Genomic DNA, 16172 nt, shown 5'->3' with positions numbered 1-16172 from the left:
TTTCTTTTTGATGACTGACAGCAACTTATGCTGCCGTTCACTGTGCTAATTACTGATTAGATCAAATGATTACTATTATTAATATAATGTAATCTTAGGGAGTATTACTTTGTGCAAGACAGACGAAGAAGAGTGTCTGTCCCATTCTCAGGAACCATAACTTAAGAATTGATGCGGTAATTCTGACAAAATTTCACACAGATGTTAAATGGGATACAACGATGAAATGATTACATTTTTTACCCAAAATGTCAAAGGTCAACTTCACTGTGACATCATAAAGTCTTGGAAAAACACTTTTTTTGTTATTCAAAACCATAATAATACCATAATAATTTATGAACGAATTGAAGTGATTACAGATTTCACACACATGTTGACTGGGACGACACAATGACTAAACAATAACTAGCACAGTACGGGCTTTCCTCCATCTCGTCCGCTCTGCCTTTCACTTGCTGCCTCATTCTGAACTTTGAGCGTCATCGGAATCACGTGACTGCAAACAACGTATTGGAGCGTGCCTAGCTAATCGTGATCCTGTGAGTGAGTGAGTGAGTTTCACCTACAGCTCATAGAGAGACTTCGCATCTAAAAATGTCAGGAGAAAACAAAAGCAGCACATTTTGTGCATCTATCTCTATAAGAATCCATCTTTACATAGTAATCAAATACATGTATACCTGTTTAGCCAATACATCTATGATAATCCTTCATTAATCAGTTCAACAATGTATATTCACTGGAATCATGCATGTGTATCATCAATATAGTGATAACCTCAATTTAGCCAAAAACACCCACTTTTATTCGATTCCTTCCAAAGTATTCACTAAATATATTATATGAGTCTGGACAGACATGGATGTAAACTGCAACTTGACTGGTTGTTGGAGGCATACAACCGTGGGGCGGTAATTCTAATTTATTTTTGGTAATGATACAATGGACACATTTTATTTATTGATTTTAATTGATTGCTAAAAATTACATTTGTTGCCTTTTTGCTACACTGTCATTAAACTGTGTCCTCTTCAAAATCTGATATTTCTCCAATCAGATATTTTGAACAGAGTTGGTGGAAGTTTTTTGCTGGCCAATGGACCCGCATCTGAAATCAGAGTCAGTCATCCGCTTATATTTCCATCATGTTTCCACATCATTTTTGTTTGTTTGACAACTGACTGCTGCTCTTTCAATTACATCATCTTGTTGTGTCCTCTTCCTCCCAACTGGAGCATTAGCACCACCAACTGTTTATCTTGATGCGCCCAAGTCCTAATATTTGCACAGGGGTGGATGGAAATGCACATTCATTTGCATTTTCTTTACTGGATTTTCTAAAAATTCAGTTAATGGGTGCGCTAAATTTGGATGGAAGCTAGTATGATGTCTGCCTATGATAGAACTGTGACGTTGAGTTGATAGAGAACTAATGGTATTCTGACATTTATGCAAAAATGAGTGGCACCATCGTGAAACAACGAAATAAGCTGAAATAAAAATTTCAATAGTGTTTATAGCCGATTCGGCTACCGTGAGTTCCTTGGCAGAATACAGACGCCAACGCACAATCCCCAGGTAACTCTTTATTGTCACGCTCACTCACACACACGATATTCCAAAAGGAAATACCAGTCTGCGCTGCGTCGTTTCTCTTTTTCCAAAAGTTCATGCAACGAAGTGTGTGCGTGTGCGTGTGTGCACGCGTGCACGTCAGGTCCAGCATGCTACAGCATATAAAGGGGAGAGCATAATTAGTCAACAAGGCATGGCCGTGCCAATTATCTCTCCCTGACGCTGCTCACCTGAGCCACTCTCCCACCTATCCCTCTGCAGCTAACAGCTAACCACACCCACAGTGTTGTTTGCATGTTCAACACACTGCTACACATCTAACACATATATTCTGTATTAGCCTATGACACCAGTCTGGTTGTATTATAAAGTTCTTTTTCAGTTCTTCTTTAAGATTCATATCAAGTTCTCTTCTGTGGATATACAATGTAGTTAATGTCTACTGTTTGTTTTTGTTTGCTCACCCATTATACTAAGCATATATACTATATATTAAGTGTTCATTTTCTGAAGACATGTAATGTGTTTTTTTATGCTATGGTTTGAGTAATTTCATGCATCTGCATTTAAGATACATTATGTATTCACATGATGGAGTCCTGTCATCTGGTTCTGAAAACATGTATCAGACTTTGTGCTGCTGAAAACAACAAAGACAAACTTTGTTATGTGCTATGTTATGTGCTCTGGTTCATAGCGATCAACATCTATTTGGGATTATGAGTGTCTTCAAAAGGGAGATTTTGTTGTTGCAGTCCAGAGTATAAGTTTCAGCATAATCACTTAATTATGATTGAGTTTGAATCAGTGTGTGAAATAAACCTAAAGTGATTCTATTTTGAATCTACTGTAGGTTACAATAGTTAATTGATAGTTAGCCTTTATGTCTACTGACTTGTACACTTTCTTTAACTAACCCAAACACTGTTTGTCAAACAGTATCTACAGTTAACATTTACAGATATTAAAGTCATCATTTATAACTTGATCACTGCAAAGCCTTGTAAACCTTGTAAACTGCAGGTTCCAAGTTTAATCACAGCAATGGTCCCCTAGCATGATGCTTTTGATTGCAGATATCGATACATTTCTGAGATATTTATTAAGTGAAAGATGGTGAAATGTAACTCTGTTTAGTGCTTTTGGTTTTTGTTTAAGGTATAATAAAAATTTACTTTGATGAGATTATTTCACGTGAAACTAGCTACCTCAGCAGTCAGTATGAATTCATTTACATGGTAGCAGGTCTAAGGATAGCATTGTCTATCCAGTTCCATCAGTATAGCAGCTGTTAGAAGCTGTGACATTAACTGCAAGACCTCAATAGCAGTGGACTTGCGGAGACGACCCCCTGGAAACGTAAAAAAATTGCGTGACAGTTAGTGAGAACAGCAGTTGTAGTGGCTGTTTTTCCCACTTGCAGCCACAAGGAGCAACAATGAGCCCATTCCACACTCGAAAACAAACTTCGACAAGTGACACAAAGGTGAGGTTGATGCTTTATCGGAAGTGTTTTCAAACAGTATATTTCGATGAAAGACTTAAAGAACGAAGGCTAACTGGTTGGTATGTACGGCTGGTTTACTTCTCCACTTCCAAGAGCAGCGCACATCTGCTTCCCTGCACTTTTCTATGGGATCTTCCGGTACCGTCTCCCATGCAGTGGATGAGACAGTCCCAGACAGGGCTAAATGAGCTGCAAACGTGTATTCAGTATGCCTGTAAAAACCAGAATGCGACGCAGCCACATCAAGTGGACACGAGGGGTTACAGTCGGAGCACTTCCAAGGCTTGGATGGGCATGAGACTCTCTTGGTAGAAATAACAGTACAGAAGATGAGTTACTGGATTGAAAATACCTGGTTCTTCAGAGGTACAAACCTGTGCATTAAAACCAGAGAAGGCAACGACAAGTCCCTAAGACCATTTCATTTTATGCCTTTATTAGATTAGTGCCAGTAGAGAGATGACAGGAAATGAGGGACAGAGAGTTGCACAGAGAGTTAAGGAACAAAGATCCTTAACCGGACTCGAACAGAGGACGTTGTGGTTCATGTCTTAACCCTAAGGTCACAGCCCCAATCACCCAGCTTAATTCTGCGCAACAACAGAAGCAAGCAGTAAAGTGCATTTGGTTTGACAGAAAAAAATGAATCAGCCCTGTGGTAGACATCAGCGGTTCCTGGTGTTTCCTGCATTTGGTGTTTCAACAAAGGGTTGGTCATTCAGTTTGCCCAGCCCTCTTCCAGTGAGAGGAAGTGGTCTTTTTAGGTAACATATTATTTCTAGACTGTAGAGAGTGGACAGGGATGCACATTTGCTGTACACACCTCTCACAGACTTTGGATTCTCACTGGTCCTGCACTCATGATGCTTGCTGGCTTCCTCTTTCTGCTCCTGCTCACAGGTAAGATTTGTCTCATCCTCTCAGTGTCCCTGTGCACAGCTTTCATTGGAATTAATTACTACTAACGAAAATTGTCTCATTGAAGTCTGTGGCTCATAAAGAGTAACATGGACAGAGTTTCTGAAAAAAGGCGTGGCTGCTGAATTTTTTAAATGTTATGCTTCATGCTGTGAGCACCACAAAATAAATGCCATCCACCTCCACTGTTTTGGGAGAGAGACAGAAATCATCAGACGGATGTTTCAAAACCTGGAAAGATATCAAACCTATCTGCATTGCAAGATATCACTAGAGGTTGTGAATTTGTTTTAATTAGTGTCGTATTACCTTATATTCACTCAGTTGCCACTTTATTAGGTACACCTAGCTAAAAGTAATGTAGTCTAATCCAACAGTCCAGCAGTAAATCCTACTTTCATAAAGGTTATAATGTTCAGTTTTTGTTGAAATTGTTTTAAAGAGTTGTTGATGCAAATGTTATGATAATTTTGGAGGATGTAGTTTGTGGTGCTGTTGAATTTTATTGGGCTATAATGGAAAGTATTTCTAATATACACTAAAGGTAGCACTGTAGTAAAATACTGTAGTATTTATTGCTATTGGGATGCTGTATTAGAATAGATTAGTTTTAGGTGTGTGTACCTAAACAACTGGCAACTAAGTGTTGAAATATACTATATATATATATATATATATATATATATATATATATATATATATATATATATATATATATATATATATATATTTTATTCTGAGATAACTTGCTTGCTAACAACTTTTTAATTGTTGCAACTGAATCAGGTTTTCAGACACAGTTTTGAGTGCTGCTGGCTATGATTTCATCAACATGCATTTGGTGGTATGTAGTAGATGGATCTCAAATGGAGAGCCTATTTAGACTCAGCGTACTGTATGGCCACATTTAAAAATCATTTAGTGGTTGAGTACAGCTGGTCCACGTGGCTGCCAACACCCGTCTCATAATGGCCTTTGAGTGACCACAATCACTGCATATTACTACAGACATCTGTGAGCTGGATTGATGTGAATTATTATTATATGTTAGTAATGATTGAAAAACAAGACTAAGACTCTACAGCCATGCTAACGGGTCTGTGGAGCTGCACTTAATACCCAGCAGTGCTTTGAGCTAAATGCTAATGTCATCATGCTAACATGCTAACAGTGGCAATGCTAACATACTGATGCTAAGCGGGCATAATATTTGCCATGTTCACCATACTTTAGTGTGTTAGCATGGTAATATTAGCTACTTTGCACTAAACACAAAGTACATTTGACGCTGATGGTATGTCATTAGTTTTGCAGGTATTTGGTCATAAAGTTTTGGATAAATTAAAATTTTGACCTGATGATGGCGCTAGAAGAAACTTTCAGAGATCACTAAAGTGATTACAATTCATCCTTTAGGCAACATGAATTTCACTGCAATCCACCCAATAGTGGTTAATATATTTCATGTCATTAGCATGACTAAAAATCATCACATATATATGATGAATTCAGAAGTGGATACATACAATGATTTTCTTAATGACAAGTAACTGAGAGAACAAAACTCAAACATACTGGTGCTCAGTTCTAATTTAAAGGCAAAATGAAGAGCATGGTAATCAGCATCACATTTCCTGATTTCTTTCCTTTTAATGTAAATTCTCTCATAGACAATGTGTCTTGATGTTTTTGCTGTAGATGGGGAATCCTCTGAGCGTAACTGCAGTTATCAGGATGTTTTAAACCACTTGAACTTGACCCAAAACAAAGAGCTGCAGTTCCTGACCAGGCCTGTTAAAAACTACAAAGAGCCCACATTGGTACACCTGGTTATGCTACTCTATGCCATTCTAGATGTGGTAAGTGATTGCTAAATAAATAAATTATAATCATCATTTCATTATCATCAAGTTTATATTGGTTACATTTCTCGGTTTGTCTGTGATATAACAGGATATCACAAAATCACATTGTGTCTTCTGGAAAGTTAGGCCACATGAGCCAAGATTAGTTTTTGGTGTTTACAGCGCCACTATGTGGCCATTTATAAAGCATCATGTGTTTTGGCTAAGTGTTTAGAACTGTCAAAACAGCCTCATAAGGAGATTTTTGTCAATTAGAATTTTCTGCTGAACCATTTTTTGCCTCCTACAGAGGTTAATATTTCACACAGTTTTACTGGTTGCCAAAATGTTATTGTCTATTTGATACAAATTGTCTGAACTATTTTACTTTTCTTTACTTCTTTACTTTTTTAATGAAATGAGGCGCATCTTTACATGTGTGATGGCACTGTTCATTCTTTTAGCACTGAAGAAACTAATTTAAGTTATCCCGTATACCGAATATTGTATATAGAGAGAATGGCAATAAATTCTTCCTGTTGAGCACATATCAGCTCAGAGTCACCCTGAACATTTTGATGGCATTTGATGACAAATTAAATTTGAAATTTTGCACATTTTGTACTAAGCCCTAATTATCCCCGGACAGAAGATATTCTTCAAAAATCGTGGCTGTCGTCAGCCATTTTGCCCGATTGTCTGTAATCATGCTGATTGATTTTTAGCAGATCCAGATGCAGTTTACAGTAAGTGTGTATAAACTGTCAGTTAATAAAATACACATATAGCTATATTTTGTGAAGCCATTGTGGAGGTTTGTGCTCTCCGAGTGCTTTCTAATTTAGATTTGACGCATGTTTACTGAAGTGCTGTTAGTTTACACTTCATATTGTATATGACTGGCGTGTCTGTTCAAAACTGTGTCATATAGTAACTTATATTAACACACTGTGCTAAGATTTATGACAGTTTCCAGGTTGTCTGGCTGGAAAGATTTTCACATGTATTTCTTTGCTCACAGAAAGAGAAGGATCAGAAATTTGTTCCTTACGTTTGGATTGATATGGTGAGTTCTCTCTGAGGAAGAAAGCGCTTTTTGATTAAATGAATTCCCAACTCTCACTCTGTTGGGGAAACTCAAATTTCTTTTGTCTAAATGCATTTTCCCCCCTTGTTTTCCACTGTAGTGGTGGCAGGATGACTACATTGCTTGGGATCCTGATGAATTCTGTGGTATTAACACATTTTCTCTTCCTACTGAAGCAATGTGGAAGCCAGATATAACTATTGAAGAGATGTAAGTTTGAATGTATGTGCATGCTCTCACACACACAAATCCACATACAGTAAGCCCATAACAGTAACTGGTGATAGAGCATCATGTTACTGTTAAGAAATGAGGCTATTTTTTTTAAATGCACAGGGTAATTTAAAACAAGACTATGTAACGTTTGCTAACCAGCAACCACAGTGGAAAATGATCAATGCTAAAGCGTAGTGTAACAGTAGCACAAGTAGAGAAGAGTCATAAATATATTTATCTAAATTTATCCAACATTAGCTAACATTAGCCATCATAAGATACTATACTGGTCATACCAGACCAACTAAGGCTGTAGCAGCAGAACCACTGGGTGTATTAAATTGAGCTATGGTGCATTTTGTTGCCTATGAATTTAAGTTTTCATCTGTAAAAGGAAGATTGTATTGTACTGTATTATTTTATGAGTTACTAATTTCAATCTAAGTATTTACAGTGTAATTTATTTCAAGGTCTTTCCTAAATGCAAAGGTGCTGTTGCCTTATTTGCCGCCTTATTTTCCACTCCCTCACCAGAATACTAATCACACACACCTGCTCCCCATCAGCACCTCATCACTACTAGGATAAAAGCACACCACTCACCTCAGCCAGTTGTCTGATCTCGTTAATGCCAAGAGGACTCTACTTCAGCGTGTTTTCCCCGTCTCCGTACCTCATCGCCTGTGTGGGAGTTACCAACCTTCCTTGTGTGTTCACTCAGTCACCAAACATCTACTATCAACAAACCAGTAAGACAAAGGACAGTAGCTGTGGACATTATTCATCCGATTACGTATCCATAACCTAACCTCTCACCTGCATACTGTTTCCATATCGGTGTCTCCTGCCTCTCTGTACGTAACAGAAGACCGGACCTACCCGAAGGACTACAGTATGTGCTCCACGGACCCATTTCAAGAACTGGTGGATGGTCTCCGACGATTACTCTCCACCAATACACCCACACCAGTCAGCACTTCCGCAGTCACTCCACCACCGGTGTATGCCAGTCCCATGGCCAAACCAGCGCCCTTCTCTGGCTTGGCAGAGGACTGCAACGGCTTCCTTTTGCAGTGTTCTCTGGTCCTGGAGATAGAGCTGCACCTATATCCTGACGATCGATCCAAGGTGGCTTTCATCATCTCGCAGTTACACGGACGAGCACTCCAATGGGCAGAATCTATAGGGTCACAGAATGGACCCGTTACCCAATCTCTCCACAACTTCATAACCCACTTCAAGGAGGTGTTCAGCATCCCAGCAGGTGATTCGTCGACCAGTGAGCAATTGTACCATTTTAAAACAAGGTTCCAAATCCATAAATGACTATGCACTCAGGTTCAGGACTCCCGTGGCTGCCAGCGGTTGGAACGAACAATCACTCATTACCACTTATCGCCAGGGGTTGGATCCCAGGGTGCGGTTGCATCTCGCTGCAAACGAGGACACCATCGACCTCGAACGATTCATCCAGCTCTCCATCCAAGTTGCCACTCGTATGTAGTCGTGTCTAGATAAACACCAGGGCCAGCCACTAGTCTCACCATCCCTCCACCAGCCAGAATCCATCAGCCCTCCAGAACCAGGTCCCAAACCTATGCAACTGGAAAATAACAGCTTGACACTAGCTGAGCTGCAGAGGCGGCTGTCCCGGGGCTTATGCTCATGTCATCTCGACATGCCCCATTCGTCCTCCTCGTCCCATGGTGAGTACCATCCTTCCCTCCTCAAATGAAACCACTTTCCACCATTGTGAGGCTTACTGCGGTCGATGTCTCCATTCCAGCCCATGCTCTCCTTGACTCCAGGTCAGCCAGCAACTTCATCTCTGGTGCCCTGTCGCCAGCTTAAGCTCAAGACCACAACCACGCCGTCCATCTACCAAAGTCATTCCATGACAGGTCAACCCCTCAGCCATAAGCATGTCCAGTTGAGTGCTGGTCCAGTCATGCTCCAGGTTGGACTATTACATGTGGAACATCAACATCTTCTGGAGGATTCCACCGCTGATGGGATCCTAGGGTGCCCGTGGTTGGCACAGCACAGTCCCATCATTTCTTGAAACACCGGCGAAATCCTGAAATGGGGCAATACCTGTTTCCCTCACAGACCTCAGCCTCCCGCTCCTTGCTCCGAGACGCTTCTTGTGTACTCCACCTCCATCGAGAGCCTGGTAGAGACCGTTGTGTTACGCCCCCTTCAGTGATGTTTTCTGCCCAAAGAAAGCCTCTAAGCTGCCTCCACACCGGCCATGGGACTGTGCGATCGATCTACTTCCAGGTGAGCCAGTGCCCCGCAGGAAAATATATCCTTTATCCATCCCTGAGCAGAAGGCCATGGAGGAGTACATCAAGGAGGCATTACAGCAAGGCTACATCCGTCCTTCTACTTCCTCTGCTGCTTCAAACTTCTTCTTCGTGGCCAAGAAGGACAGAGGCTTGCGGCTTTGTGTCGACTACCGGGGTGTCAACAGAATAACAGTCAAGTTCCGTTACCCTCTTCCCCTTGTCCCAGCGGCTCTAGAACGTCTCTGCGCCTCATCGCCTGTGTGGGAGTTACCAACCTTCCTTGTGTGTTCACTCAGTCACCAAACATCTACTATCAACAAACCAGTAAGACAAAGACAGTAGCTGTGGACATTATTCATCCGATTACGTATCCATAACCTAACCTCTCAGCTGCATACTGTGCTTGCCATGCTGTAATCCAATAAACCATCTGTTTCCATATCGGTGTCTCCTGCCTCTCTGTATGTAACAACCTGCCAGTAGCTGCCCATTATTTAATTGGTCCCCCATATGTACAAAACATTCACACTGTATTTTGCAGGCTGTATATTTGGTATTGTTACCAAATATTTTAACCAGCGTGAACTTCACTGTACAAGTGTGAGAACAAGCAGATATGTGATATTATCATATTGTGTGGATAGTGTTTCCTATATTTAAAGAAACAATGGGAGAAATTACGGCTGTGTCAAATCACTCCCGATTTACTATATAGTGCACTGTATTTACTCTTTGCCATTTTGAGTGTGAAATGTATCCACTGTAACGCATGCTTGTACACTGCTTCCTGCAACAAACCCACAATGCAATGCATCACATTTTATTTGACTCCAAACCTGTCAGTGATGACGCTCACTATAAAGTGTTTATTATATAGGGAGTGGTGAGTGATTTCAGACAAAGCTGAAAAGTATTTTTGTTTTTGGGGGAAATTGTGCCTGTATTTGATAGTAATAGTTGAGATTTCTATGACTTATTTATTCACTAATCTGTATATAATCTTTTGGCTATAACATTTGATTTTGTATGCATACCATAAAGGGAACTACAACACAAATCTCATTATACAACCCTGTGTTGTAAAATGATCAATAAATGTATCTTGGAATGCAAACAGGTGAGGGGGTTATGACACGCAACAAATGTCCCCAGTATTTAATGAGATATTGCTATTATATATAGTTCATTGCATACTTTCGGTGTATTTTACGTGAAGTTATGTTGTATTGTATAATAATACATTATGTGAAATTCAGTTTAAAGCAAACATGTATGTTTATCATACAGGACAGAGAAGGACAAGGCCCCTCAGAGTCCTTATCTCACTGTTCACAGTGACGGATATGTCAACATTATGAACGACAAGGTGCTGGTCAGCACCTGCAGGATGCAAGTTGACAAATTCCCCTTCGACATTCTGAGCTGCAACCTCTCCTTCAAGTCTGTCATACACTCTGGTGAGCCTGTAACCTGTTGTGTTTAAAAGTTTTAGAAGTTCCTATAAGTTGTTTGTGTTCTGATGTCTGTTTGAGTTTGAATGCATGTGTGTGCTTTAATGAATTTTACAGTTTATCGTAACCTGAACACACACATCACACATTCCTTCTTTGTTAACCTGCAAGGAAACCTCACAGTTTTATTTTTATCTCCCATCTTAGTCAAAGAAATACAGCTTGTTGAATATTTCAACTCTTCAAAGACCACAGAGTGGTCTCGCGAGTTGATGCGGACCCAGTACGAGTGGCTGTTCATCAGCATGACAGTCACCAACAAAACTGACGACAATTTTGGCTTCAAACAAAGCGTGATGGTTTACACTGTAAGTATTTCTGGATACAGATGTTTGTTTCTTTCACTACATTTCAGAGAGAAGCATTGTTCTGTCACTCCACAAAAGACATCTGACAGCAATAATTTGTAGATTAAATTTTACTGATTCAACATGAACATTATTTTGATGGCGGAAGCAAAACTTTTGGGAGCTTCTTTCTTTAAAGCCTCTCGCAACTAATTTAGTTTTAGGTACAAAACCATCAGGTCGCTCCTTGAGTGCGCAGACCCACCTTGTAGAGATGCATTTCTGGCCTTGCTCTTTTCAGCGTGTTTAGCAGGCATAAGGGAATCATCATTCACAGTATCTTCATGGCAGTCAGCGCTTAACTCGGCATGCTCAGACGGAACCACTTGAAGATCATCTACTTGTCCCAGGTCTACTGACCCTGTTGTGCCAGCAATTTCCTCAGAGTCAGTGTACTGCAAATTGTACCAGTTTTTGTGAGTTACCATGGACCATGAACACTGATCCAGCAATGAATAAAGTGCTTCACAATCTCCCTGGGTTTCTTGGTGGTGACAGTGCTCCCTGCACTGAAGTGTGTGAAGTGGTCAATGGCATGCAGATAGCCCACTCCCGGCTCTAGCTCATGCAAGTCCACGGCTGCAGTTTCATTGTAGGTTGAGGCCATGGGAGAACCCACCGCTGGCTTTTGCTTTAGTTTGGTCACAGTGTCCTTGAGAATTGTGGTGCACTCATCATCATTATTACCTGAGCAGGCTAGTTTTTATTTGCACTCAGTCAGCTGAGGCAAGTCCAAATTGCTTGTGTAGTTTCAACAGAACTTTCTATTTTTCCTTTGTTGTCATGTTTACCTGTAGTTACTTCAGTTTAGCATTTGTCAAATGTATAGGTCAACTACCTGACCCTTTAATCATTTCACAGATCACCATGAAGAGGCGGTCTGCCCTTTATATTGTCAACTTCCTGCTGCCCGTCCTGTTCTTCTTGTGTCTGGACTTGGCCTCCTTCCTGATCTCAGACAGGGGGGGCGAGAAGCTCAGCTTCAAGGTCACTGTGCTGCTCGCTGTCACTGTGATGCAGCTTATTCTGAATGAGATTCTGCCTTCCTCTTCAGACAAGATTCCACTTATAGGTAAAGAAGCTCAGAGTGTTTATTGGACCGCACTTAATATGAGCAGAAACAGCACATACAGTATACTGACTGAATGAGTAGCTATTTGTCCACATTAGTGATGCTGCCTTCTCCCTTTAGCGATCTACTGTATTGGGGTTTTTGGTTTGATGATGCTCAGCCTCCTGGAGACGATTTTGGTGATGTACCTGATGGAGAAAGACTCGGCATCCCAAGACAACGAGGCAGATAAAGACCAAAGCCTGAGTGAGGACTGTAACAAACAGGGCAAAGTCAGCTCCCAAAACTGTTTTAGAGGTGAGATTCACTACAACAAGTAGAGAAGTTTGTATATATATTTATGATCTCAAAATATAAAATCAGACATCTGGTCAATTTGCAAAGCAGCATAGAAGTGACTCCAGATGTTTTTCAGATTTTCTACAACAGGCACATGTAAGATGCATAATACAAAATGGTTAATTATATAATTTTTAATACACTACAACCATCTCTGTGTGAAATATATCCTTTCAGAGGTGAAGAAATGGACTCACTGTGTGTCTGTCTCTGATGTGTCTACTGGTGCAACGCCATCTGAACTGCTGCCAGTGGACAAAGAGGTTCAAGGATTCATTTTCACTTTTTAAAATTTTATCCAAATGAACTACTTTCTCCTGCTGAAATACTCCCTATAAAAAGTTTTAACATTGTGTTCTGTGGACCATCTAGAAAAAAAGTACAGTAATGAGAGTAAATGTATTTTGTTACTTCCACCCCTAGTCATGATGAATTCGCTATGTCTGTTTCCAACGCACTTTGTCACATTTTGCTTTTATCGATACAGAAGTTTTAGCATGAAATCCCTGCAGTTTGACTGCTGCACAACTTAAAACCACAGATACACTCATTCTGGTTACTATATTCGTAACATTAGTATGTATGAAAATCTTGCTATTTCCACAAAATATTCCAGACACTTGAAATGTGCCAGATGTGTTATGTTAGTGCAAAAACTTATATCTTATATATATATATATATATATATATATATATATATAATAAGATATTAGAGATGACTGCAATGTAAACAGGCAAAGCTTCACTCAAGAAAATATGTCAATACAGAATTTATTTATCAGCCACACAAGATCATGAAAAGAGACTCCTGTTTGATTTCACCAAAGCATTGATCACAGAGCCTGACAAACTGATCACCAAAGAATTGATCACATAAACACACAGTAACAGTGTGAGCTGTCTCACCCTAACACGGATGTTTCCTCCTGTAGTTTCAGTGCAAAACCATCCACTGCCTATATAAAATCCAGGGCTCTGACCAGATAGTTGGAGCTATTAGCAATTCTGCTCTCTAAGCTAACAGGGATGTTTCCTTCTTGGGATAATGGACATTTTCCACCCATTACTTTTGCTAATCAGGCAGTTTAAGGACTTTGCTCAGAATCCCGTTTATTGAAAACAGTAAAGCGAGCACAAATTTAGTTATATAGGTAAACAAACAAATTCTATTTTATATTTGATTACATGTGACATTTTGTTGGGAAGTGGCCATGGTATAGGTGGGATAATACTCTCCACGTTTGTATGCTCCATTATTGTAATGTGTGACGCTGGGGTGGTTTGCTTCTGCAGATCATAGAACTTGTTGGGTATTATCGCTTTGTACCTAAGGTTGAAAAAAAATCTACATGGCCAGATACCTTTCAGATTACAATTGACACAGAAATGTGAATGGCAAATGTACTTAACCACAGTTTATTAAACTACTTTTTCAGGGTAGCAGCAAACAACTGATGGAGGAGTCCCATGACTCTGAAAAGCTCTCAGATGACCTGATGGAGGTGGTGAAAACACTGACTGTGCTCCTCAACAGCAGGAAGGAAGAAGAGAAGTCCGGCTACTGGACCAGAGTGACAAAAACAATCAACAAAGTTTTCTTCATTTTCTATATCATAGCTGCCAGTCTGTTTTTACTTTGTATGTTTTTCAGTTGGAAGAATGAAGAAGAATAATGGTACTAAATAATGAAACATGCTGTACGATTGAGTTACTGTATAGTTCCCACTAGTTGTAAACATCAGAAGTTGTAAACACAAAGTTACACCACCCTGCAGGTAATGTGTTCATTTTTGGTGACCAATCCTGCATCGTCAGCACTATGAACCAACAGGGGAAAATCAAAACAAAATTCATTCTGGTGACTGTCAACAAGTCATGCTGCAGTTCAGTTTGTGCAGAGGCGAAGCTGTGGTGACTTCCAGACCCCAATTCTGGTGTCCTAACTTGAGTCACGCACTTTACACTTACTCCCAGCTGGCCTAGATTACCTAATCCTGACAATCAGTTTCTTTTTCACATCTTGTTCTGCTGCTCTAGCAAAGCTGATGAGGAAAGATGGACTTCAGGTAGTATTTAATCCTTCAGTGGTATTGCAACCACACACATCTGCCATTTGCATGTTTGAGTCACTGGTTCACATCAAACAAACATGTTGTATTGTAATAGTCTAGTACACTAATATGCCATCAAGTGGTATGTCAAATATAAAAAAAATGATGCATCCAGATGTTAGCAACATTGCATAATGTCCTACATAAATATATATTTACTATGTAATATGGGCAATCCTTATAGTCCACCCAAAAACATATTCAAAATATAAAAAACAATGAAGCATGTTATTAAGTGCAAGAAAATTCATATCATACATGTTCTCACAGCTTTGTTTTGTTCCTGCAGGAATCTTATCTAAGCTCTTTAAGATTTACATTCATTCTCCCATGGGTAAATGCAATGCAATGTAATTAATGGCTTTTGTTAAGCCTTTTGTTTTCCCTTTCGTTATACAAAACATGATGTGTAGGCCACGTTGCCACTTTTTGAATAAGCATTTACTTTTCATTCAGCAAATTTCAAAAGAAAGAAATTACAACATGAATTTCAAAATGTGTCAAATTACCAAATAGCTAATTACACAAGTTATTGTGGAATTATTATCTTTTCCAAATTATGCCATTTTCATGTGTCCTACAAATATTTGCAGCTATTTAAAGCAGCACTACAGTCATTTGGAATTGCTCTTTGTAGTAATTTGAGTAATTTTCTCCAGAGCCACAGAATCCAGCACAATGTCCATCACTTGTTCAGGCAAAGTTCATATAGACTATATAAATATTGTGTTAGTAAAATATATTTCTTTTAGAATTTTGTACCAGATATATTGATAAAAAATGTGTTGGAGAGATTCATACAGGATATTGAATATAATACTTGTGATTTCACACAATGCAAGGCTCAGCGTCTCTCCAGATTCTACCTATTTGTTTCAAGTCTGTTCACTCAGAACAGTCTTGCATACGTATCATACAGCCCCATACAAATACATATTTATACTGCTGTCCATACTGTACACATCTGATCTATAGTGTATACATCATATTCATATCATACCTCCTGCTGTTTATTCTGTATATAATGTCTACTGTTAGCATTACTTGTACTTACACCTGCACATAACTACTGTAACTGCTGCACATCCACATATTGTATATATCTTATTCATATCTACCCCTCAATGGTATATATATTATATATACTATTATATATATATTTTTTTTTTTGCAGTTTACTTTTTTAATTTACTAATTTAACTTTTGGTTAGATGCTAAACTGCATTTCATTGATTCAGTACTTGTACGCTGTGCAATTACATGTACTCATCTGTTCAGACTGCACCTTGGCCCATAAAAATGAATAAAAGAAACAAACAAACAAAAAACCTTCTCTATCTCTTATTGTTTCTAG

General features: G+C 39.4%; 1 protein-coding gene across 4 annotated transcripts; it reads left to right on the top strand.

The window, feature by feature from the left end:
* The first annotated feature begins 2944 nt into the window (after positions 1-2944).
* Positions 2945-16139, top strand: LOC122867260 (5-hydroxytryptamine receptor 3A-like). 4 transcript variants are annotated; one of them, XM_044177811.1, is made up of 10 exons: positions 2945-3064; positions 5702-5862; positions 6869-6913; positions 7035-7144; positions 10726-10895; positions 11097-11257; positions 12158-12368; positions 12489-12665; positions 12885-12970; positions 14144-16139. In XM_044177811.1, the coding sequence occupies exons 2-10, from the start codon at positions 5836-5838 to the stop codon at positions 14378-14380; spliced, it is 1224 nt and encodes a 407-aa protein (XP_044033746.1). In that variant the 5' UTR covers positions 2945-3064; positions 5702-5835; the 3' UTR covers positions 14381-16139. The 4 variants fall into 4 exon arrangements, with proteins under 4 accessions (XP_044033746.1, XP_044033744.1, XP_044033747.1 ...); XM_044177809.1 differs by lacking the exon at positions 2945-3064 and adding an exon at positions 3071-3985; XM_044177812.1 differs by lacking the exon at positions 2945-3064 and adding an exon at positions 3124-3144.
* Positions 16140-16172: the final 33 nt, after the last annotated feature.

This window comes from Siniperca chuatsi, linkage group LG20 (assembly GCF_020085105.1).
Source record: "Siniperca chuatsi isolate FFG_IHB_CAS linkage group LG20, ASM2008510v1, whole genome shotgun sequence".
Classification (NCBI taxonomy): domain Eukaryota; kingdom Metazoa; phylum Chordata; class Actinopteri; order Centrarchiformes; family Sinipercidae; genus Siniperca; species Siniperca chuatsi.
The sequence above is the reverse complement of the archived record's forward strand: the minus strand, read 5'-3'. Positions and strand labels throughout refer to the sequence as shown.